Source organism: Pristiophorus japonicus, chromosome 16 (genome assembly GCF_044704955.1).
Source record: "Pristiophorus japonicus isolate sPriJap1 chromosome 16, sPriJap1.hap1, whole genome shotgun sequence".
NCBI classification, from domain to species: Eukaryota; Metazoa; Chordata; class Chondrichthyes; family Pristiophoridae; genus Pristiophorus; species Pristiophorus japonicus.
Window position 1 is genome coordinate 59,492,559 of NC_091992.1, and position 25,571 is coordinate 59,518,129.

Sequence of the window (25,571 nt, forward strand, 5' to 3'; positions counted from 1 at the left end):
CCTCATCTCAGTCCTGAATAGCCGACCCCTTATTCTGAGACTGTGACCCCTGGTTCTAGACTCCTCAGCCAGAGGAAACATCCTCCCTGCATCTACCCTGTCAAGCCCTGTAAGAATTTGATATGGTTCAATGAGATCACCTCTCATTCTTCTAAACTCTGGAGAATGTAGGTCTAGTATACTCAATCTCTCCTCATCAGACAAGCCCCCCATCCCAGGAATCAGTCTGGTGAACCTTCATTGCACTCCCTGAATGGCAAGTATATCCTTCCTTGGGTAAAGAGACCAAATTTGTGCACAATACTGCAGGTGCGGTCTCACCAGGGCCCTATACAATTGCAAGTACCCATCTTCCCATCTCAGAAAATTATTTGACAGCAGAGGGCAGCACATCCAAGCCCAGTCCTGCCCTATTCTGACATCCACACCTGTCTTTTCCAGAAATGGAAACCGGGCTATATTTTTGTTCCACCTACCACTCCACCATCCCCTCCCCTTAAATTGTAGCACCACCCTGTTGCTAGGGTCAGTTAACCCGACACAGAACTAGACCTGGAACCTTGAGGTCTGTATAGCTTAATGTGGGACGTGGCACCTTGCAGTGCATTTACACAGGGTCATTGGCTGGAGCTTGTCATTTACATGACTGGGAAAGACCTGCTGGTCCACCTCTCCTGTTCCATATAGTTGCGATGCCCAGCATATCGGGACTTGCGATCCCCTACCCCCGAGGTGCCACAGTCTCCTGGGAGAGGCGAAATGTTACATAGAAACATAGAAATTTACAGCGCAGAAGGAGGCCATTTCGGCTCATCGTGTCCGTGCCGGCCGATAAAGAACCGCACAGCCCTCAGTCAGCAGCCCTGAAGGTTACATATAAACCTTTGAACAATGGCAGAAAGATAAAGAGCACCCAGCCCAACCAGTCTGCCCCACACAACTGCGACACGCCTTACACTGAAACATTCTACACTCCACCCCAACCGGAGCCATGTGATCTCATGGGAGGGTCAATTTTGGGGCGGGGGCGGGGGGAGGTGGGGGGTCAGAATCTGAGAAAATTCCTCTTCGACCCATCCAGGCGATTGAAACTAGTCCAGGAGATCACCTTGGCCTTATTCAATTCCCTACAGTACTTGCCATCGTATCTGCGCCAGCCAACAAGAGCTTATCCAGTCTAATCCCAATTACCAGCTTTAGGTCCGTAACCCTGGAGGTTACGGCACTTGAAAGTGCCCATCCAAGCACCTTTTAAATGTGGTGAGGGTTCTACATCCACCACCCTTCCAGGCAGTGAGTTCCAGACCCCCACAACCCTCTGCGTAAAGAAGCCCCCCCTCAAATCCCCTCTGAATCTTCCACCAACCACCTTAAAACTATGCCCCCTCGTAATAGACCCCTCCACCAATGGAAATAGGCCCTTACTATCCACTATATCCGGGCCCCTCAAAATTTTGTACACCTCAACCTCCTTTGTTCCAATGAGAACAAACCCAGCCTATCCAATCTGACCTCATAACTAAAATTCTCCAATTTACACAAAATTTAATATCGCATTATTAAAGCAAGTAAAGATTCTGACCCAAGATGCTACATGTTGCCGTATTTAGTTTAATCTCCTGTCTCTGATGCTTGTGTATATATTGATACTTTCCTAGATGGAGGAGGAGAGTGACAGTGATGAGTCAGAGGATGATGAAGATGATAGTGGCAGTGAGGAGGATGGCGGTGAGGAGGAGGCTGTAGATGACAACTTCCGCATGGAATTGATGAAGGTTCTGCAGGCGGGAAACTCGGTGGTAAGTTTTAATGTTTGGGAGGGGGAGAATCACAAATCGGGCTTTGGGTGGATTGCTATATCGATGCACTGAGAGCTGGTCTGGCCTCTACAAATCGAAGGAGAATGCTCGATGTTTTAGTGACCCAAATCCCCACCTCACCCCATTAATCAGTAACTAAAGTATTTAAAGAATAGAAAGAACTTGCAATTATTTAGTGCCTTTCACTGTTCAGGATAGCGCAAAGAGCTTTACAACCAGTGTAGTATTTATGAAATGTAGTCACTTGCTTTGTAGTAACCAGTTGGCGCATAGCAAGATCCCACAAACAGCAGTGAGATAATGATCAACTCATCTGTTTTAGTAATGTGTTGATTGAGGAACAATTGCTTGCCAGGACACCAGGGAGAACTGTCCTACTCTTGTTCACATAGTGCCATGGGATCTTTTGCGTCCACCTAAGCGGGCAGAAGGGCCTCGGTTAACAGCGCCTTCCAATAGTGCAGCACTCCCTCAGTACTGCTCTGATGTGTCAACCTGGATAACGTGCTCAAATCCTGGAGCGGGGTTTGAACTCTCAATCTTCTGACTCGGCGGGGAGAGTGCTGACAAAGGAGCTGTGTGCATTGGTGATGCCAGGTGTCTTTTGGTTTACTTGCGTGATACTGTACCGTGTCTGATTACAGCAATGGGGGGCTGGTTTCAGTGGGAGTTGTCAAGAATAACCTGGTGTCCTGGCTGCTGAATCCCACCCAAAGGGACCTTTCTCCAACTGAAGCTGCGGCTTTGATCAGTGCCTCTGTGTCCTTCCACAGTCCAAGGGAGGTGAGAGCAGCGATGACGAGGTGGACGATGAGACGATGATGGCGTTGGACAAGAACATCGCCTCGCTGTTTGCCGAGCACAAGAAGCGTCTTCAGGCCAAGAAAGATGAGAAGGCAAAGCTGAGAAAAGAGAAGACCCTGCGGACAGATTTTAAAATGAAGGTATGTGGGGATTTGCGGAGGGCAGCTGGTCGATAACATGGGAGCAGAGAAAGTAGCAGTAATCCCTGAAAAGGAGCAGTTTTTGTCCAAAGTTCCATTTTCAGGGTTCATGATTTTCATGAAGCTGCTAAATTTCTTCAGACTCAAAATCATGGAATGATACAGCACAGAGTGCGACCATTCGGGCTATCGAAAGAGCGATCTAATTAGTGTCCCTCCTGCTCTTTCCCCATCTCTCTGCAGGTTTTGCCTTTTCAAGTATGTATCCAATTCCCTTTTTGAAGTTACAATTGAATCTGCTTCCACCGCCCTTTCAGGCAGAGCATTCCAGACATAACATAATCTGTTTAAACAAAACAGTTCTCCTCAACTCTCTCTAAAAATAACGATAAAGTACATGGGTGGGGGGAAAAGGAAATCTATTTTTTAAGACCTCACATCTAGAATTTTCGCAGGAAATTGGTCAGCGTTGCTGAATCTGTCCTAGATAGTTCTGACCTGCAGCTTGAAATTGCCAGGTAATTTATTGACCCCTTGTAGCTGCTTGTAACTTCCTCAGGGCAATTACCTGGAATTCCTGCCGGAAGCGCTTCGAGCAAAAGGCCTTAAAAGAGACAGACCAGATTAGCAACTAAATGTCGCAACTGTACTCCAGATCATTGTTCCCTTTTAAGCTGCAGGGCTGTGCAACTCTCTGGAACTCACGCACAGCCGGCGTGCCGGCGTTTCAATGATTAAAACTGCACGTGCAGTATTTTGAAGGGGCAGCGCATCCAAAAAAAATTAACAGGAACATTGCTCCAGATCCCAGCTTACTGGTGAGCAGCGGTTAGCCAACAACAACAACTTTTATTTATATAGCGCCTTTAACGTAGTAAAACATCCCAAGGCGCTTCACAGCAGTGATTTTAGACAAAGCAGATAAATTTGATACCGAGCCACAGAAGAAGTATTTACAGCCGATGACCAAAAGCTTAGTTATAAAGAGGTAGGTTTTAAGGAGCGTCTTGAAGGAGGAAGGAGAGATTTGGGGAGGGAGTTCCAGAGCTTGGGGCCCAGGAAGTAGAAGGCACGGCCACCGATGGTTGAGCGATTATAATCAGGGTTGCTCGAGGGCAGAATTTGAGGAGCGCAGACATCTCGTGGGGGTTGTGAGGCTGAAAGTGATTACAGAAACGGGGGGAGGCGAGGCCACAGAGGGATTTGTAAACAAGTATGAGAATTTTGGAATCGAGGCTTTGCTTAACCGGCAGCCAATGTCGGTCAGCGAGCACAGGGGTGATGGGTGAGTGGGACTTGGTGCGAGTTAGCCAGTGTTAAAGAAAGAAATTACCAGTTTACTGCAGACTCACAGCGAGCCAGCTAGCTAATCAAATGCATTTTGCTTTGAATTTGTGCTCTTGATAAATGGAACATGATATTGTAATTATAGTTTCTGTTCAGAATGACTCTTTAACCTTTGTGAATTTCGTGCTATTTACTCTGAACAAATTCTTGTTAATGAGCGACTCCTCAGTGGAGAGATGTAGTCGAGAGGGTGCAGTGCGTCTCCCTGCCAGCTGACGGTGCTGTTGTCTAAAGCCCTGTTTTGTCGCACTGTTCATCAAGCACTGACTGAGGAGTGGGATGACCCCGTTTGATGTCCCCCTGCCCACGACTTACGACCATTTAAAAAATCGTCTCGGTGACACACTATCTTTGAACCTGTGCTGTCCTGATCAGTAACTTCACAGGCCTAGCAATAGTGCGAGAGTAACTGCCTGTTATAACTGGGGCCTCCCAGCACTGTAAACTGGGTTGCTCTTTTAAAAGCAAGTCACATGGAGTCGTCTAAATTTTAAAATGCTGAGTTAAACTAACAAAATCAAAAAAGCAACCAGCGTTCATCAAAACGGGGTCGATGTATGGAGGATGTATTCTCTGGCTGAGGAGTCTAGAACCAGGGGTCACAGTCTCAGAATAAGGGGTCAGCCATTTAAGACTGAGATGAGGAGAAACTTCTTCACTCAGAGGGTGGTGAATCTTTGGAATTCTCTACCCCAGAGGGCTGTGGAGGCTCAGTCTTTGAGTATATTCAAGACCGAGATCGATAGATTTTTGGATATTAAGGGAATCGAGGGATATGGGGACAGTGCAGGAAAGTGGAGTTGAGGTAGAAGGTCAGCCATGATCTTATTGAATGGCGGAGCAGGCTTGAGGGGTCGAATGGCCTACTCCTGCCCCTAATTCTTATGTCATTGCAAAACTGCTCGAGTGCAGCCCTGGTGCGGTATAATTCTCAATGACCGGTGCCTTTTACTTGACATACTCAGCAATCGCCTGCTTCACGCGCCTTCATTCGCGGCTCTGGGGCATCGCCCAATGTGACATTCGGCGCCGTGACTCCTCCATCTGTCCATTAGGCGACAGAACTGTACCACCACAGGGTCATTAGTCCCGGAGTCTCTCTACTGACGCTCCCTTTTGTGACAGACTTTTCAGTGAGGAGCCCCCACTGTGGTAGTGCAGTCCCATCACTCTGGTGCAGCATGTCGAGCGTTTCTGAGAGTAGCTATTGCATGCGATCGTGATGCCCGACACGGTTGGTGCAAACACTGATGGTAGAGTATTCCCAATCCCAGGACAGAGACCTCAACAACAGGGTGAGCTCAATGTCCTTTTCTCATTCCTTTTTTTTTTGGGGGGGTGGGGGGGGGCAGTTCCTGCATTTGCGCGATGTGATTCTGCCTCTTTTGTGACTGTGCATTCTTGTCTCTTTGTGTCGGGTGCATCCCCGCGCTGGACGCCCTGTGTTCCCCGCGCTAGAGCCCCACGTTCCTATGTTGGGGCTTAGCTCCTGGGATTCTGGCCATGTGTTCTAATATATTCTCTCGCTTTCCTTCAGGTCCTGGACCTCATTGAAGTGTTCCTTGCGAAGCAGCCTGAAAGTCCGCTTGTCTTCGACATCATTGAGCCCTTGATTGCAGTCATTGAAGAAACCCCGAGCTCTCATTCAGATCAGCAGGAGCAGGACTTCCTCCGCAAGACTGCAGAAATCTTCAAGTCAGTCATTTCATTCTCTTAACGACTTTGGAGGCCATTTCGCTTTTACTTTCTCCACTGCAATTGGTAGCAATTATGCTGCAGTAAGAGATCCTCCGATGCTGTGTTGTAGGGCAGCGAGAGAGAGAAAAGCAATTGCGGTGATGTGCTGTTCCTGCGCTGCTAATTTATAATAGCTCCTAACTGGGGCCAGTGTCTGCAGAATGAGAGCTCTGGGTTCTCTGCGAGCAGCCTGGAATTCAATCCCAGGCTTGCTCAGCTCTGTTCCATTATACATTGCAAGTGAGGATCAATTGACCGAGGAAGGTGGGGACCCACTCCTTCATTAAGAACATAAGAAATAGGAGCAGGAATCGGCCACCTGGTCCCTCGAGCCTGCTCCGCCATTCAATAAGATCATGGCTGATCTGATCATGGACTCGGCTCCACTTCACTGTCCGCTCCCCATAACGCTTTACTCCCTTATCGTTCAAAAATCTGTCTATCTCTGCCTTAAATATAGTCAATGACCCAGCCTCCACAGCTCTCTGGGGCAGAGAATTCCACAGATTTACAACCCTCTGAGAGAAGAAATTCCTCCTCATCTCAGTTTTAGATGGGCGGCCCCTAATTCTGAGACTATGTCCCCTCGTTTTAGTTTCCCCTATGAGTGGAAATATCCTCTCTGCATCCACCTTGTCGAACCCCCTCATTATCTTATATATTTCAATAAGATCACCTCTCATTCTTCTGAACTCCAATGTGTATAGACCCAACCTACTCAATCTATCTTCATAAGTCAACCCCTCATCTCCGGAATCAACCTAGTGAACCTTCTCTCAACTGCCTCCAAAGCAAGTATATCCTTTCGTAAATATGGAGACCAAAACTACATGCAGTATTCCAGGTGTGGCCTCAACAATACCCTGTATAGCTGTAGCTTTTATCCCCTTTGTAATAAAGGGCAAGATTCCATTGGCCTTCCTGATCACTTGCAGTACCTGCATACTATCCTTTTGTGTTTCATGCACAAGCACCCCCAGGTCCCGCTGTACTGCGGCACTTGGCAATCTTTCTCCATTTAAATAATAACTTGTTCTTTGATTTTTTTTGTGCCAAACTGCATGACCTCACACTTTCCAACATTATACTCCATCTGCCAAATTTTTGCCCACTCACTTAGCCTGTCTATGTACTTTTGCTGATTTTTTTGTGTCCTCCTCACACATTGCTTTTCCTCCCATCTTTGTATCGTCAGCAAACTTGGCTACGTTACTCAGTCCCTTCTTCCAAGTCGTTAATATAGATCCTAAATAATTGAGGCCCCAGCACCGATCCCTGCAGCACCCTACTTGTCACTGTTTGCCAACCTGAAAATTACCCATTTATCCCGACTCTCTGTTTTCTGTTAGTTAGCCAATCCTCTATCCATGCTAATACCCCCAACCCCGTGAACTTTTATCTTGTGCAGTAGCCTCTTGTGTGGCACCTTATCGAATGCCTTCTGGAAGTCCAAATACACCACATCCATTGGTTCCCCTTTATCCACCCTGTTCATAGAAACATAGAAAATAGATGCAAGAGTAGGCCATTTGTCCTTTCGAGCTTGCACCATCATTCAGTATCACGGCTGATCATTCACCTCAGTACCCCTTTCCCGCTTTCTCTCCGTACCCCTTGATTCCTTTAGCCGTAAGGGCCTAATCTAACTCCCTCTTGAATATATCTAACGAACTGGCATCAACAACTCTCTGCGGTAGAGAATTCCACAGGTTAACAACTCTCTTGAGTGAAGAAGTTTCTCCTCATCTCGGTCCTAAATGTCTTACCCCTTATCCTTAGACTGTGACCCCTGGTTCTGGACTTTCCCAACATCGGGAACATTCTTCCTGCATCTAACCTGTCCAGTCCTGTCAGAATTTTATATGTTTCTATGAAATCCCCTCTCATTCTTCTAAACTCCAGTGAATACAGGCCCAGTTGATCTAGTCTCTTCTCATATGTCAGTCCTGCCATCCCGGGAATCAGTCTGGTGAACCTTCGCTGCACTCCCTCAATAGCAAGAATGTCCTTCCTCAGATTAGGAGACCAAAACTGAACACAATATTCCAAGTGAGGCCTCACCAAGGCTCTGTACAACTGCAGTAAGACCTCCCTGCTCCTATACTCAAATCCCCTAGCTATGAAGGCCAACATGCCAAGTGCTGCCTTCACCGCCCTCTGTACCTGCATGCCAACCTTCAATGACTGATGTACCATGACACCCAGGTTTCGTTGCACCTCCCCTTTTTCTAATCTGTCGCCATTCAGATAATCTGCCTTCGTGTTTTTGCCACCAAAGTGGATAACCTCACATTTATCCACATTATACTGCATCTGCCATGCATTTGCCCACTCACCTAACCTGTCCAAGTCACCCTGCAGCCTCTTAGCATCCTCCTCCCTCCTCACAGCTCACATCGCCACCCAGCTTAGTGTCATCTGCAAACTTGGAGATAATACACTCAATTCCTTCATCCAAATCATTAATGTATATTGTAAATAGCTGGGGTCCCAGCACAGAGCCCTGCGGCATCCCACTAGTTACTGCCTGCCATTCTGAAAAGGACCTGTTTATCCTGACTCTCTGCTTCCTGTCTGCCAACCAGTTCTCTATCCATGTCAATACATTACCCCCAATACCATGTGCTTTCATTTTGCACACCAATCTCTTGTATGGGACCTTGTCAAAAGCCTTTTGAAAGTCCAAATACACCACATCCACTGGTTCTCCCTTGTCCACTCTACTAGTTACATCCTCAACAAATTCTAGAAGATTTGTCAAGCATGATTTCCCTTTTATAAATCCATGCTGACTTGGACCGATCCTGTCACAACTTTCCAAATGTGCTGCTATTTCATCTTTAATAATTGATTCCAACATTTTCCCCACTACCGATATCAGGCTGACCGGTCTATAATTCCCCATTTTCTCTCTCCCTCCTTTTTTTAAAAAGTGGTGGTACGTTAGCTACCCTTCAGTCCATAGGAACTGATTCAGAGTTGTTGGAAAATTATCACCAATGCATCCACTATTTCTAGGGCCACTTCCTTAAATACTCTGGGATGCAGACTATCAGGCCCTGGGGATTTATCGGCCTTTAATCTCATCAATTTCCCTAACACCATTTCCTGATTAATAAGGATTTCCTTCAGTTCCTCCTTCTCGCTAGACCCTTGGTCCCCTAGTATTTCTGGAAGGTTATTTGTGTCTTCCTTAGTGAAGACAGAACCAAAGTATTTGTCAATTGGTCTGCCATTTCCTTGTTCTCCATTATAAATTCAGCTGATTCTGACTGCATCATTACATCCTCAAAGAATTCCAGCAAATTTGTCAAACATGACTTCCCCCTCATAAATCTATGCTGACTCTGCCTGACCGAATTTTGCTTTTCCAAATGTCCTGCTACTGCTTTAATAAAGGACTCCAACGTTTTCCCAACCACAGATGTTAAGCTAACTGGTCTGTAGTTTCCTGGAAATCCAAGCACACCTCACGACTGCTGCGATAAGTGTTGGCGCGCCTCTACAGCTTTTCGGCAGTGACTTAAGCAGCAGCTTCCATGTGTCGAGAGGTTAATTCACAGCGGCCTGCTCCCGCACTGGGATCAGTTCCTCCTGTGGATAGTGTCGACGTAGTGAACTTGTCACTGTTGCAGCACACGCGCACCTTCGTAAACCACTGCAGGAGGCCCAGTAAGGAGTTTGTGTCACTGTAATTCACTGGTGCTCCTCAGTATTAGAATAGATCTAGGCCATTCCACCCACCGAGCCTGTGCTGCACCATAGAGCTTCTTCTGTACTGGAGTCTCTGCTCGAAGAGCACCAGAGCTCTGGATGCTTGTTTGGGACAGTGGGCTTGATTAACATGTCTGCCTTTTTTGTCCCTGTCCACCTTCAGCTTGGTCGAGTAGGTCCTGTCATGGCAATGTCTTATTATTTGTAATTTCCTGTGACATCCACCCCCGCCCCCCCCCCCCCCAGCAGCGCCGGCCTCCTTCCCAAAACTGAAATATCTGTTCTCCTGCAGGAATCAGCTGTGCAAAGCCAAGCGCTACTGCCGAGACATCTCGGAGATGAAGGAGGACCTGCACAAGTTGATGGAGCGATTGCTGAATCGAGCCTGCAAGCAGTCGGACTCTTCGGTGTCACTTTACTGTTTCAGGTACAACATGTCGGAGAATGACTGCTGGGGTCAGGGTTCATGGGGCTGAACGGCTGGGTCAGGGTTTACAGCGGTGAACTGCTCGGGTCAGGATTCATGGGGCTGAACTGCTGGGGTTAGGGTTCACAGGACTGAACTGCTGGGGTCAGTGTTCGCGGGTGTGAACTGTTCGGGTCAGGGTTCGTGGAGGTGAACTGCCTGGGTCAGGGTTCGCAGGGGGTGAACTGTTTGGATCAGGGTTCGCGGGGTGGTTAACTTCGGGTCAGGGTTCGCGGGGTGGTTAACTTCGGGTCAGGGTACGCGGTGGTGAACTGTTCGGGTCAGGGTTCACGGGGCAGTGATCTGTTACCGCACATTTCCACATGTCATTAATGATGGGAGGAAGTGGGATTGGTTTGCGTTTTGGTCTTTTTTATTTAAAAACAATCTACGATTGAAAGAGTTATTTCGAAGCTTTCCCGGATCAGTGAAGAGCCGCGACAGAAAGGAAGACTTGCATTTATATCGTGCCTTTCACTACCTGAGGCTGTCTCAAAGCCTTTACAACCATTGAAATGTCTTTTTGACTGTTATAATGTAGGAAGCAGGGCCTCGGTTTAACATCTCATCCGAATGACGGCATCTTCAACAGTGCAGCACTTGCTCAGTACCGCACTGGCATGTCAGCCTACATTTTGTGCACAAGTCTCTGGAGTGGGACCCTGCTGTGAGCAAATTGGTTGCTATGTTTGCTCACAAAGCAACAGGAACTACACTTCAAAAGTACCTCAGTGGCTGTGAAGTGCTTTGGGCTGTTCTAAGGATGTGGAAAGTGCTATAGAAATCCAGCTCTTTCTTTACCAAAGAGTCAAGATTTTGTAAAAGAGCCTCACGTCTGTGTTGGTTTTCTTTGTTTCATGATATTGTTCAATTTCCTCTTCATTGATGTGTAAGCATTGAGTATCCTGTCTATATGTACAGAAAAATCCCAGAGTTAATGGTGGTTTCAGCTGAATCGTGCACCAGTAATATGTATATGTTCTGCACATCCTGCCCCCAAAAAGCCTGTCTGCTTTCAGCCCGTGTCCCGCTGGGCCTGTTTTGGTCTGCTTACCTAAGGAAGGCTTAGAGGGAATGCAACGAAGATTCACCAGACTGATTCCTGAGATGGGGGGCATTGTCCTATGAGGAGAGATTGAGTTGACTCGGCCGATATTCTCTAGAGTTTGGAAGAATGAAAGGATTGAAACCATACAAAATTCTTAAAGGGCTTGACAGGGTAGATGCAGGGAGGATGTTTCCCCTGACTGTAGAGTCTAGAACCAGGGGTCACAGTCACAGAATAAGAGGTCAGCCATTTTGGACAGAGATGAGGAGATACTTCTTCACTCAGAGGGTGGTGAATCTTTGGAATTCTCTACCCCAGAGGGTTGTGGAGGCTCAGTCTTTGAGTATATTCAAGACCGAGATAGCTCGATTTTTGGATACTATGGGAACCAAAGAATATTGGGATCGTGCGGGAAGGTGGAGTTGAGTTAGAAGATCAGCCATGATTTTAATGAATGGCGGAGCAAGCTCGAAGGGCCGAATTACCTCCTACTGCTCCCATTTCTTATGTTCATTTACCCCCCCCCATCTCTTGAGCCTGGTGTTTGGCTGAATTTCCCAAAAGCCATGAGATGGGTTTCTGGATTTCGTTTTCCAGGGTTGGTAGTAACATTTCATTTTATAAGATTTAGGATCACAGGTCACATACTCAAAGGGTCTTAGGAGTTATGAGGCATTTTATTAAGGGAGCGGTAGTTCAAATATAGTCAAACACAACACACAATCAGGATTGACATAGTAGACATTCGACCGTAACAAGTAGCTGGTATTGGTCCCGATCGGACAGGCGGCTGGTGGCACAAACAGCTCTTACCTTCACCATCTGCCCTGAAACGCCTTTTGGGTCCTTTATTCTCTTTTTAGGGGTGGGCCTGGTGTAGGATATTGACAGGACCACTTAACCTATGATATGTCGGGATCTTTGTCTCAACTCTTGGGCGAAACCCTCCTCTCTACATCCTCCCAAGGTTGGAGTCAGATAGGCCGATCTTGGCCTTCGGATGTTTGGAGCTGCCCGTTATCAATTTATACTCGCGCTGTTCAAGTCGCTTTAGCTATTGTCCCATGGAGTGAATCCTTCAATTCTAACACCAGTCTGTAGAGACTTTTTGGTCACAAGTTATTTCATCCAATTCACAATTTCTTACAATATGTTCGTTCGTTCCTGGTGATGAGAAAGCTGAATTGAGAGGCGGTTTCACGTGGGCTGATTATTGCTAATCATCTCATTACCTGTGCTTGGCAGTGGATCTCTTTATCTCTTCCGAGTTCTGAAAGGAAACCCGAGCGAGCCTGCAGCAGTTGCCGGAGGTAAAAAGAAAGAGAAGCAAGAGGAGGCTGTGGAATCTGAAAGTAGTAGGCAGGTATGTGGATCAGCTGAGGCATGGGGGGATGTGTGTGGTGTTCATTGTATTCAGGTGGTGGCTATTAACAAGGGGACCCTTGTGTTCATATATATGGGAGCAGGCTCGGGAAGGGGGGGGAAGCTTATATTGGCGGTGCATAGTGTATAATGTGTGTCTCTGTAAAAGGCTTGCAAGCAACTGAAGACTAGGCTCAAGTATTCCATCCTTCACCACCTGGCTATCCGACCTTTACACGTGGGGTCAGGCAGCTACCTGTGACGTTTGTAGCGACGACAGCAGTGAGTTAGCAGATTGATGCCACTGACACCCGTCACAAACAGTCAGTAAGAACATAAGATATAGGAGCAGGAGTCGGCCATTTGGCCCCTCGAGCCTGCTCTGCCATTCAATAAGATCATGGCTGATCGGATCTTGGCCTCAACTCCACTTCCCTGCCTGCTCCCCATAACCCTTGACTCTCTTATCGTTCAAAAATCTGTCTATCTCCACCTTAAATATATTTAACGACCCAGCGTCCACAGCTCTCTTGGCTAGAGAATTCCACAGATTCACAAGTCTCAGAGAAGAAATTCCTCCTCATTGGGGATCCTAATGCTGTTATTTATTTTCTGAAAAAAAATGATTTACGCCAAAGAAATAAGTCTACTTGTTTGAAAAAAATAATGATGCTCATTTAAGGTGAGGGATGTCGAGTCTTGGGGAAAGAAAACATTCCCACCTCTATCCCCCAAAATTGGCACCGAGAGCCCCTATCCCGGGCACTGCACAACTGAAGGAGAAAGTCTCCTCTGCTGTACCTCCAACAGTGTGCCGTAATTCAAGTGTTGGGAACAATCCCCACTGCTCCCATGTAAATGATTGATTGTCCCACCAGCAGCCTTCGCAGTCTGTGCTGCATTGTGGGCTCGGGCCCAGTAACTGGGCCCCGCGCGGAGACTGCCTTGACTCATTGCTGCCCCACAGCCAATGGGAAGAAGCTGCCACCTTGCCAGTTCTCGGTGTGCTCAAGCACTTGCCTCACGACATTGTGCGAACCCATTTTTGCTATTAGTGCCTCCATATCGGCATTTAACAATATTTTAATCTGAGTTGCCAGCGTAAGGCTCCTGCATCCAAAAATACAAGTCAAACTAGGCCACATAAAGTATTGGTGTTAGAGTTTGGTATAGGGCTGATAAATGCGGAAAATATCTAGATATTTCCTCCTTTCTCTCTTGTGTCTCCCTCTGTGTCTCTTGTTCTCTTACGCTCCCTCCCTCTGACAGCGATGAACCGTCTGGGATAAGAATCGCTGCCATCTCTCTCAGATGTTAAACATAGAAACATAGAAAATAGGTGCAGGAGTAGGCCATTCGCCCCTTCGAGCCTGCACCACCATGCAATAAGATCATGGTTGATCATTCACCTCAGTATCCCTTTCCTGCTTTCTCTCCATACCCTTTGATCCCTTTAGCCGTAAGGGCCATATCTAACTCCCTCTTGAATATATCCAATGAACTGGCATCAACAACTCTCTGTGGTAGGGAATTCCACAGACTAGCAACTCTGAGTGAAGAAGTATCTCCTCATCTCAGCCCTATATGGCTTACCCCTTATCCTTAGACTGTGTTCCCTGGTTCTGGACTTCCCCGGAACATACTTCCTGCATCTAACCTGTCCAGTCCCGTCAGAATTTTATACGTTTCTGTGAGATCCCCTCTCATCCTTCTAGTGAATAAAGGTCCAGTCAATCCAGTCTCTCCTCATATGTCAGTCCTGCCATCCCTGGAATCAGTTTGGTGAACCTTCGCTGCATTCCCCCAATAGCAAGAGCGTCCTTCCTCAGATTAGGAGACCAAAACTGAACACAATATTCCAGGTGAGGTCTCACCAAGGCCCTGTACAACTGCAGTAAGACAACCCTGCTCCTATATGCAAAACCCCTAGCTATGAAGGCCAACATACCATTTACTGCCTTCACCACCTGCTGTACCTGCATACCAACTTTCAATGACTGATGTACCATGACACCCAGGTCTCGATGCACCTCCCCTTTTCCTAATCTGCCGCATTCAGATAATATTCTGCCTTTGTGTTTTTGCCCCCAAAGTGGATAACCTCACACTTATCCACATTATACTGCATCTGCCATGCATTTGCCCACTCACCTAACCTGTCCAAGTCACCCTGCAGCCTCTTAGCGTCCTCCTCACAGCTCACACCGCCACCCAGTTTAGTGTCATCTGCAAACTTGGAGATATTACACTCAATTCCTTCATCCAAATTATTGATGTATATTGTAAATAGCTGGGGTCCCAGCACAGAGCCTTACGGCACCCCACTAGTCACTGCCTGCCATTCTGAATAGGACCCGTTTATCCTCTGCTTCCTGTCTGCCAACCAGATCCCGATCCACGTCAGTACATTATCCCCAATACCATGGGCGTTAATTTTGCACACCAATTTCCTGTGTGGGACCTTGTCAAAAGCCTTTTGAAAGTCCAAATACACCACATCCTCTGGTTCTCCCTTGTCCACTCTGTTGGTTACATCCTCAAAAAATTCCAGAAGATTTGTCAAGCATGATTTCCCTTTCATAAATCCTTGCTGACCTGGACCGATCCCGTCACTGCTTTCCAAATGATCTTGTTAAATCTCACAAGAGTGTTCCCAGTCCGGGTCCAGACGATGCGTTGCTCTCTCCCCCAGTCTCTTCCCCGCCCTCTTCCCCCGTCTCTCTCTTCCCCGCTCCCCCCGTCTCTTTCCCCGCTCCCCCCGTCTCTTTCCCCCCCCCCCCGTCTCTTTCCCCCCCCCCCCCGTCTCTTCCCCCCCCCGTCTCTTCCCCCCCCCGTCTCTTCCCCCCCCCCCGTCTCTTCCCCCCCCCCCGTCTCTTCCCCCCCCCCGTCTCTTCCCCCCCCCCCCACTCCCGTCTCTTCCTCTTCCCCCCCCCCCCACCCCCGTCTCTTCCTCTCCCCCCCACTCCCGTCTCTTCCTCTTCCCCCCCCCCCCACCCCCGTCTCTTCCTCTCCCCCCCACCCCCGTCTCTTCCTCTCCCCCCCACCCCCGTCTCTTCCTCTCCCCCCCCACCCCCGTCTCTTCCTCTCCCCCCCCCCACCCCCGTCTCTTCCTCTCCCCCCCCCACCCCCGTCTCTTCCTCTCCCCCCCCCCCCACCCCCGTCTCTTCCTCTCCCCCCCACCCCCGTCTCTTCCTCTCCCCCCCCCCACCCCCGTCTCTTCCTCTCCCCCCACCCCCGTCTCTTCCTCTCCCCCCCCCCCACCCCCCCCCACCCCCGTCTCTTCCTCCCCCCCACCCCCGTCTCTTCCTCTCCCCCCCCCCCCCACCCCCGTCTCTTCCTCTCCCCCCCACCCCCGTCTCTTCCTCTCCCCCCCACCCCCGTCTCTTCCTCTCCCCCCCCCACCCCCGTCTCTTCCTCTCCCCCCCCCACCCCCGTCTCTTCCTCTCCCCCCCACCCACCCCCGTCTCTTCCTCTCCCCCCCACCCACCCCCGTCTCTTCCTCTCCCCCCCACCCCCGTCTCTTCCTCTCCCCCCCCCCACCCCCGTCTCTTCCTCTCCCCCCACCCCCGTCTCTTCTCCCCCCACCCCCGTCTCTTCCTCCCCCCCCACCCCCGTCTCTTCCTCCCCCCCCACCCCCGTCTCTTCCTCTCCCCCCCCCCCACCCCCGTCTCTTCCTCTCCCCCCCCCCCCCCCGTCCCCTCTTCCCCCCCCCACCCCCGTCTCTTCCTCTCCCCCCCCACCCCCGTCTCTTCCTCTCCCCCCCCCCCACCCCGTCTCTTCCTCTCCCCCCCCCCCCACCCCCGTCTCTTCCTCTCCCCCCCCCCACCCCCGTCTCTTCCTCTCCCCCCACCCCCGTCTCTTCCTCTCCCCCCCCCCACCCCCGTCTCTTCCTCCCCCCCCACCCCCGTCTCTTCCTCTCCCCCCCCACCCCCGTCTCTTCCTCTCCCCCCCCCCCACCCCCGTCTCTTCCTCTCTCCCCCCCCACCCCCGTCTCCTCCTCTTCCCCCCCCCCCCCCCGTCTCTTCCTCTCCCCCCCCCCCGTCTCTTCCTCTCCCCCCCCCACCCCCGTCTCCTCCTCTCCCCCCCCCCCCCACCCCCGTCTCTTCCTCTCCCCCCCCACCCCCGTCTCTTCCTCTCTCCCCCCCACCCCCGTCTCTTCCCCCCCCCCCCACCCCCGTCTCTTCCTCTCCCCCCCCCCCACCCCCGTCTCTTCCTCTCCCCCCCCCCCCCCCACCCCCGTCTCTTCCTCTCCCCCCCCCCCCCACCCCCGTCTCTTCCTCTCCCCCCCCCCCCCCCCCACCCCCGTCTCTTCCTCTCCCCCCCCCCCCACCCCGTCTCTTCCTCTCCCCCCCCCACCCCCGTCTCTTCCTCTCTCCCCCCCCCCCCCGTCTCTTCCTCCCCCCCCCCCCCACCCCGTCTCTTCCTCTCCTCCCCCCCCCCCCCACCCCCGTCTCTTCCTCCCCCCCCCCCCCCCCCCACCCCGTCTCTTCCTCTCCTCCCCCCCCCCCCACCCCCGTCTCTTCCTCTCTCCCCCCCCACCCCCGTCTCTTCCTCTCCCCCCCCCCCCCACCCCCGTCTCTTCCTCTCCTCCCCCCCCCCCCACCCCCGTCTCTTCCTCTCTCCCCCCCACCCCCGTCTCTTCCTCTCCCCCCCCCACCCCCGTCTCTTCCTCTCCCCCCCCCCCACCCCCGTCTCTTCCTCTCCCCCCCCCCCGTCTCTTCCTCCCCCCCCCCCCCCGTCTCTTCCTCTCCCCCCCCCCCCCCGTCTCTTCCTCTCCCCCCCCCCCCTTCTCTTCCTCTTCCCCCCCCCCCCGTCTCTTCCTCCCCCCCCCCCCCCTGTCTCTTTCCCCCCCCATCTCTTCCGTCTCCCCTCTTCACCCCCCTCCCCCTCCCGTCTCTCTCTCTTTCCCCCTCCCCCTGTCTCTCACCCCCCCATCTTTCTCCCCCTCCCCCCCCATCTCTCTCCCTCCCCCCCCCCCATCTCTCCCCCATCCCGTCTCTCTCTCCCCCTCCCCGTCTCTCTCTCTCTCTCTCCCCCTCCCCCTCCCCATCTCTCTCTCCCCCTCCCCCTCTCCGTCTCTCTCTCTCTCTCTCTCTCTCCCCCTCCCCTCTCTACCCCCTCCCCTCTCTCCTCTCTCTTTCTTCAATCCTCCCCACGTCCTGTCTCACCCTAACTCATTCTTTTCCAGAACCTTAAAATCCGATCTCTTTAGCTTCCTTTAGCAGTCTGCTGGCTTTACCTCGTCGTTTACTCAGCTCAGTCTTGCTGGCATCCATCATTGGGCCCTCACATCTCGCCTGTGTGAGCGTAGCAGGCAAGGCCAGCAATTATTTGCCCATCCCTCAAGAAGGTGGTGGTGGGAAAGTAAGCTGTGCGGAGGTCGCAAAGAGGCTGCAGAGAGATATAGACAGGCTGGCTGAGTGGGCAGGAGTATGACAAATGGAATACAATGTGAGGAAGTGTGAAGTTATCCACTTTGGTAGGAAAAACAAATATGCAGAATACTTTTTGAATGGTGAGAGACTGGGAAATATTTGCACTCCAAATGTACATGAATCATAGAAAGTTAACATGCAGGTATAGCAAGCAATTAGGAAAGCATATGGTATGTTAGCTTTTGTTACAAAGGGATAAGAGTAAAGAAGTCTTACTACAATTATACCCATCATCAGAGGCAGTCCCTCGGAATCGAGGAAGACTTGCTTCCACTCCAAAAGTGAGTTCTCAGGTAACTGTACAGTCCAACACGGGAATTACAGTTGCTGTCGCAGGTGGTACAGACAGTGGTTGAAGGAAAGGGAGGGTGGGACAGGTTTGCCGCACGCTCTTTCCGCTGCCTGCGCTTGATTTCTGCTTGCTCTCGGTGATGAGACAGGCATTGGTGAGGCCACGCCTGGAGTACTGTGTACAGTTCTGGTCTCCTTACTAAGGAAAGACATACTTGCCTTAGAGGGAGTGTAACAAAGGTTCACTAGACTGGTTCCTGGGATGAGGGAATTGCCCTTTGAGGAGCAATTGAGTAGACTAGGCCTATATTCCCTAGAGTTTAGAAGAAAGAGAGGTGATCTCATTGAAACATGTAGAATTCTTATGGGACTTGACAGGGTTAATGCTGAGAAACTGTTTCCTTTGTCTGGGGTATCTAGAGCATGGGGTCACAGTCCCAGAATAAGGGTTGGGCCATTTAGGACTGAGGAGAAATGTCTTCACTCAGAGGGTGGTGAATCTTTGGAATTCTCTACGCCAGAGAGCTGTGGATGGTGAGTCGTTGAGTATATTGAAGACAGAAGTCGATAGATTTTTGACAACTAGGGGAATTAAAGGATATGGGAATAATGTGGGAAGGTAGAGTTGAGGTAAAAGATCATCCATGATCTTATTGAATGGCGGAGCAGGCTCGATGAGCTGAATGGCCTACTCCTGCTATTTCTTATGTTCTTGAACCGCTGCAGACTGTGGTGAAGGTGCTCACACAGTGCTGTTAGGGAAGGAGTTTCAGGATTTTGACCCAGCAACGATGAGGGAACGGCGATATATTTCCAAGTCAGGATGGTGTGTGACTTGGAGGGGAACTTGCAGGTGGTGATAGAAACATAGAAAATAGGTGCAGGAGTAGGCCATTTGGCCCTTTGAGCCTGCACCACCATTCAATAAGATCATGGCTGATCATTCACCTCAGTACCCCTTTCCCGCTTTCTCTCCATGCCCCTTGATCCCTTTAGCCGTAAGGGCCATATCTCACTCCCTCTTGAATACACCCAATGAACTGGCATCAACAACTCTCTGTGGCAGGGAATTCCATAGGTTAACAACTCTGAGTGAAGAAGTTTCTCCTCGTCTCAGTCCTAAATGGCCTACCCCTTATCCTAAGACTATGTCCCCTGGTTCTGGACTTCCCCAACATCAGGAACATTCTTCCTGCATCTAACCTGTCCCGTCCCGTCAGAATCTTATACATTTCTATGAGATTCCCTCTCATCCTTCTAAACTCCAGTATATAAAGGCCCAGTTGTCCTCATGCAAATGCTGCCCTTGTCCTTCAAGGTGGTAGAGGCCGCGGGTTTGGGAGGTGCTGCCGAAGAAGTCTTGGCGAGTTGCTGCAGTGCATCTTGGCACACACACAGTAAAGAACTGCTGACTGTTAGCGCTCAGTATGCTCAAATGTGATGGTGTTCTAATTCTCATTCTCATCTTTTGGTATAAATATATCTTAACTTATAATTTTCGCCATAACATCAAAACACAGACTTAATGCAGCCTGTAATTTTCGATCCCCAGCTGCCTGCCTGTGCACATTTGTGTTTTGTGATTTTCAAGCATTGAAATGCTCTGATTTTATTTTTTGAACGGGCTGGGGCCACACACGGATGGTAGGAGATGTCTCTCAGACCTGTGTCAGGCTTGGTGGTGTCTGACAGCATACTGCTCAGTCATGCTGACTGCTTTTTTAACCAAACAATTGCTGCGCTTTTAATTTGGGGCCTGGTTATGCGTTGACTCTTTCACCTTTCCTCCGTGCACCGCCCCAAGAGGCCGATCGGTGACTGACAGTGTCTGTACAAGCTGGGGAGTGAGTCGCAACCTCCATCTCCCTCCAGTTCGGGGGCTTTCCATCTGATCGAACCAGTGATGACCGTGCACTGAGTGAAGTTTAATGCCAAGCCTCACCACGCAGACCCCAGTCACTTTGGACCCAAGTTTCGGGCCGCGCGTGCCCGTTTTTCGCGCCACAAAGTGCGCCTAAAAAAAACTTCCAGATTCTCCGGCTCCCTGCAGGTCCTCTGGCCCTCGGCGCAGCGCAGCACGAGCTGTGGGGGCGGAGCTAGGTCCCTGCGCTGAAAACAGTGCCGGGACCTCTGCACATGCGCGCTACAATGGGCGCGCATGTGCAGTAACTCCAGGTGCCCAAAACTGTGTGGGAGGGGCCCGAAGCATGCAGCCCCTAACCCTGGCCGAATGACCTCACTGGGGCTGCGTGCATAAGGCTCCTCCCACGCCCAGCTCCTGCTTCCTCCTGACCCGACCGCGACACCGATCCGACTCCCGCTCCCCCCCCCCCCCCCGGACCGGACCCGACCCCTTGGACTGGACCCGACCCGCGCTTCCCCCTCCCTTCCCCTTCTCTTCCCCCTTCTCTCCCCCCCCCTTCCCCTTCTCTCTCCCCCCCATCCCCTTCTCTCTCCCCCCTTCCCCTTCTCTCTCCCCCCCCCTTCCCCTTCTCTCTCCCCCCCCCTCCCCTTCTCTCTCCCCCCCTTCCCCTTCTCTCTCCCCCCCCCTTCCCCTTCTCTCTCCCCCCCCCCCTTCCCCTTCTCTCTCCCCCCCCCTTCCCCTTCTCTCTCCCCCCCCCCTTCCCCTTCTCTCTCCCCCCCCCTTCCCCTTCTCTCTCCCCCCCCCTTCCCCTTCTCTCCCCCCCCCTTCCCCTTCTCTCCCCCCCCCTTCCCCTTCTCTCCCCCCCCTTCCCCTTCTCTCCCCCCCCTTCCCCTTCTCTCCTCCCCCCCTTCCCCTTCTCTCTCCCCCCCTTCCCCTTCTCTCCCCCCCTTCCCCTTCTCTCCCCCCTTCCCCTTCTCTCCCCCCCTTCCCCTTCTCTCCCCCCCTTCCCCTTCTCTCCCCCCCTTCCCCTTCTCTCCCCCCCTTCCCCTTCTCTCCCCCCCTTCCCCTTCTCTCCCCCCCTTCCCCTTCTCTCCCCCCCTTCCCCTTCTCTCCCCCCCTTCCCCTTCTCTCCCCCCCTTCCCCTTCTCTCCCCCCCTTCCCCTTCTCTCCCCCCCTTCCCCTTCTCTCCCCCCCTTTCCCTTCTCTCCCCCCCTTCCCCTTCTCTCCCCCCCTTCCCCTTCTCTCCCCCCTTCCCCTTCTCTCCCCCCCTTCCCCTTCTCTCCCCCCCTTCCCCTTCTCTCCCCCCCTTCCCCTTCTCTCCCCCCCTTCCCCTTCTCTCCCCCCCTTCCCCTTCTCTCCCCCCCTTCCCCTTCTCTCCCCCCCTTCCCCTTCTCTCCCCCCCTTCCCCTTCTCTCCCCCCCTTCCCCTTCTCTCCCCCCTTCCCCTTCTCTCCCCCCCTTCCCCTTCTCTCCCCCCTTCCCCTTCTCTCCCCCCTTCCCCTTCTCTCCCCCCTTCCCCTTCTCTCCCCCCTTCCCCTTCTCTCCCCCCTTCCCCTTCTCTCCCCCCCTTCCCCTTCTCTCCCCCCCTTCCCCTTCTCTCCCCCCCTTCCCCTTCTCTCCCCCCCTTCCCCTTCTCTCCCCCCCTTCCCCTTCTCTCCCCCCCTTCCCCTTCTCTCCCCCCCTTCCCCTTCTCTCCCCCCCTTCCCCTTCTCTCCCCCCCTTCCCCTTCTCTCCCCCCTTCCCCTTCTCTCCCCCCCTTCCCCTTCTCTCCCCCCCTTCCCCTTCTCTCCCCCCTTCCCCTTCTCTCCCCCCCTTCCCCTTCTCTCCCCCCCTTCCCCTTCTCTCCCCCCCTTCCCCTTCTCTCCCCCCCTTCCCCTTCTCTCCCCCCCTTCCCCTTCTCTCCCCCCCTTCCCCTTCTCTCCCCCCCTTCCCCTTCTCTCCCCCCCTTCCCCTTCTCTCCCCCCCTTCCCCTTCTCTCCCCCCCTTCCCCTTCTCTCCCCCCCTTCCCCTTCTCTCCCCCCCTTCCCCTTCTCTCCCCCCCTTCCCCTTCTCTCCCCCCCTTCCCCTTCTCCCCCCTTCCCCTTCCCCTTCTCCCCCCTTCCCCTTCCCCTTCTCCCCTCCTTCCCCCCCCCCCCCGTCCCCTTCTCCTTCCCCCCCCCCTCACTGTCAGCAACACAGACACTGACAGACACACAGACAGACCGAGAGATAGAGACACTGACAGAGACACACTGTGGGTGGGGGGGGGGGGGGGGCATCCCAGCATGCTGTTGGAGGGCTCCCAGTGCTGCAGTCGGTAAGTAGAAAATGTTTTATTTATTGATTTAAAAAAAAATTATTTCTTATTATTTTTTTTGATTGATTTATTGGTTGATTTATTGATGTTTTTATCATTTATTATTGATGATGGCTCTTTATTTGTAAAACTGAAGTGTTCAATGTTTTTAAACTTCCCTTTAAACCCCCCCCCCCATTCCCTACGCCTGATTTGTAACCTACACCTGATTTTCTAAAGTGTAGACAAGGTTTTTTCGAGCGTACAAAAATCTTCACTTACTCCATTCTAAGTTAGTTTGGAGTAAGTTTTCACTGAAGAAACTTTGAAAACAGGCGTAAGTGGCCGGACACGCCCCCTTTTGAAAAAAAATTCTGTTCCAAAGTGAAACTGTTCTAACTGACTAGAACTGGAGCAAACTAAATGCCGAGAATTTGAATTTCTAAGATACTCCGTTCTACACCAGTTGCTCCAAAAAATCAGGAGCAACTGAGGCCGAAACTTGGGCCCTTTGTGACTGGTTCCTCCTGCTGTAAATGAGCAGCAATCAGCCACTTTGGATAAGCAGCATCTCACAGCCTTCAGTATAGCTCTAAAGTAGAGGGCCTTTTGTTTGTGTGGGGCGTGTGACAGATGGAAGGGAGCCAAGTGTTGCCATTAACCCCCTGATGAATTTTGAGGCCCAAAGCCTGAGTCGGGTCCCTTTAAGCCACATAAAAGTGTCTGTTACTGCAATCGGTGTCTTTAGTAACGAGATAGCACCAATGAGAGAGGCTCTGCGTTCTCTGCCGAATTGGTCTTTCCTGCACGCGCAAAGCTTGTGAAATTTGACCCGGAATCCTTTGGAAAAGATGTAGCCCTGGAGCTGTCTGGCTCACACCTGCTGTACTCGGCAGACTGCACACTGGGGAGGGAGTGTGGAATCCCCAGTCTGTTCCACGCATGAGTGACTAGGCCTTCCTCATTCACCGTCCATCGCTCTACATCAGCTTCTATAAATAAAAGCCCTTGTCACGCTTCCAATTGGTCTCGGGCCAGTCGCAAGTCCCCAACCGGTGATGCGGAGCATTGTGCTCGTCTCTCACCCTCCCCTTACCATCTGCCTCATTGCGGGGAGGGGAGGAACCACCCACAGCTGGGGGTGGCGGGGGGCTGCGTCCTCTGAGGGTGGAGGGGAAAATGAGATGTGTCTGCACGATTGTCAGTCAGCTAAGAGCAGCAGCACATTGGCTGGGGGAGGGGTGAGGAACCTGCAAGTGGATATTATGGAGGTTGCGGGGCGGGGGTGGGGTGGAGGGGCTAGAATAATATTACACGGAGATGGGTTCGGTAATATAACCGCAAACAATTAGCATTCCTTCCACCCCCCCCCCCCCCCCATTGACCAGAATAAAATGAGTTTTTAAAACAATGAATTTGGATTTGCATCTTTCCTGATTCTGCAGTGATCGGACTCGTCCTGAAATCTCTTCTGTTTGTCACAGGTCGATTCACTCGGCAGCCTGGATATCGTCCGAGTGACTGCAATCTACCAGGGGGCGTTGACCCAGTTCATGACCAAACGGAAATGCTCCCTCACCGGACCCATGTTCATCGATCTCTTCAGTCGTTTCCCTGTAAGTGAGCGAGAGAGAGCACGCGCTACGCTGCGCGGAGGGTTTTAAGCGAGCGGCATTGCTATATCGGGAAGGGAATATATAGGCTGAGAAAAATGGGCCTCAACTTTGTTGTTCCCTCCACTGCTCCTCCTTCTCTCCCGGAAGCACTGACACCTGGGGTACAGTTCCAGCATCCCGTCCAACTGCCCCTTGTGAGATTCAAGAGCGAGTGTCGGCATTAGAGCCTGACTGAATAGGCCAGAGCTCCGTCTTGTCCACCCCTCTGCATGCAAAGGCTGAGGTGCCTGGGCCGTGATCAGGAGCAGGAGCTCTGGCTGACCCTGTTCTCAATCTCCCTGGGCTTGAGCACTTGATGCCTGTTGTAAAGCCCCACAGCCACGATGGGGTAACGGAGCACAGGCTGCTAACTGAGCTTCAGGCCTGCCTCGGCCTGTCCAGCTCAGCACAGCAGCAGCTGGTACATTTACCAACTGGGTTATCTGAGTGCCTGGAAAGCCTACTCTTAATATTTAAGAGTAGGCAGCAGGTATTGGCAACTGTGGGGGGATGCATTGCAGCTGAACCTGTCCTGTCCTGGCCTGGCCCTGCAGCCATTTGATCTCTGGAGCAGGAGCCCTGGTCCTGGAGCAGGAGCCCTGGTCCTAATCCAGGGACATTGAGGCAGTGTGTAGGCTGCCAGCTGATTCAGGACCGACCACACTGAGCCGTACCTGGATCTTGCTGCTTCGAGTCCATTAAATTGGTGCATTTATTGAATCCTGCACTGCTCACAGCTGTGGTTGGGGGTCTCAGCCAGGGATAATCTCTGATGCACGCTCCCATGTTGTGGTGCGATTTGATCCCAACTGTTGGACTCTCTCGCCCCGCATCGATACTCTTTAAACGCCAGTCGGCTTCAAAAGGTTCCCCGTGTTGTCTGTGTAAGTACTCCATGTTATGGTGTGTGCAGAGCAGGCACATCCCACTGATGTCCCACAGTGACCCAGCTTCACGGCATGTCGGCCGTCTGTGTTTTCAGGCTGTGTTCACACTGCCTGTGATCCTGCTGCGGAGCAGATCGTTTGCAGTAAACATAGACCGCAACGTCTCGTGTGGGGAAATCTGAGGGGTGAAAATGAGCTCTCGGCAATTTCTGTAGAGTGCATGGAAGGCAGATTAGAATCGTGAATGTTGCTTACTGCAAAAACGCACCCCCACATCCCTCACTGCAAGATCTTTATATTGCAACATTGAACAGTTCTACATAAATGATAAGTAGTTATGAAACCAGCTTGTTGACTAGGTTGGAAGAGCCCATGTCTGCTTTTACCTGGGATGTGGTGCATTTAAAATGTGTAAACTGCATTTTAATGTATTTAATATGGCACCGCTGATCTTAGACATTCATCGTTCTGTTACACCTGTGACAGCACATGCCTTTTATTAAATGCTAGCAGCCAGTGTTTCCTCTCTTTTCTGGGAGGGGGTGGGGTGTGGCCCATTTAAAATAGGCGGCTTTTTCCGCATTGACGAGCCGGCTGCACGGGAGGTCCCTAGAGCTGCGCAGCAACACAGCTTAAAGGCAACATTGCTGGCAGCTCTTCTCACTGCCCCCTGCCCTACCCTGAGCTGCGAGGTTATCTCACTGCGGGAGCGTGTCGGCCAGTTCCC

The 25,571-nt window shown here is 51.8% G+C and overlaps 1 protein-coding gene and 1 non-coding gene across 2 annotated transcripts in view; both read left to right on the top strand.

Moving 5' to 3' along the window:
* The window catches only part of mybbp1a (MYB binding protein (P160) 1a), a 110,386-nt gene that overhangs the window by 56,614 nt on the left and 28,201 nt on the right, over positions 1–25,571 (top strand). The window contains 6 exon segments of the mRNA XM_070857366.1: positions 1,659–1,799; positions 2,594–2,764; positions 5,649–5,806; positions 9,855–9,989; positions 12,322–12,439; positions 23,787–23,918. Coding sequence (XP_070713467.1) covers positions 1,659–1,799; positions 2,594–2,764; positions 5,649–5,806; positions 9,855–9,989; positions 12,322–12,439; positions 23,787–23,918 — 855 coding nt within the window.
* LOC139227350 (small nucleolar RNA SNORA50) lies at positions 4,452–4,588 on the top strand. The gene has a single exon (XR_011587433.1). It is a non-coding gene; the product is annotated as a small nucleolar RNA SNORA50 (small nucleolar RNA).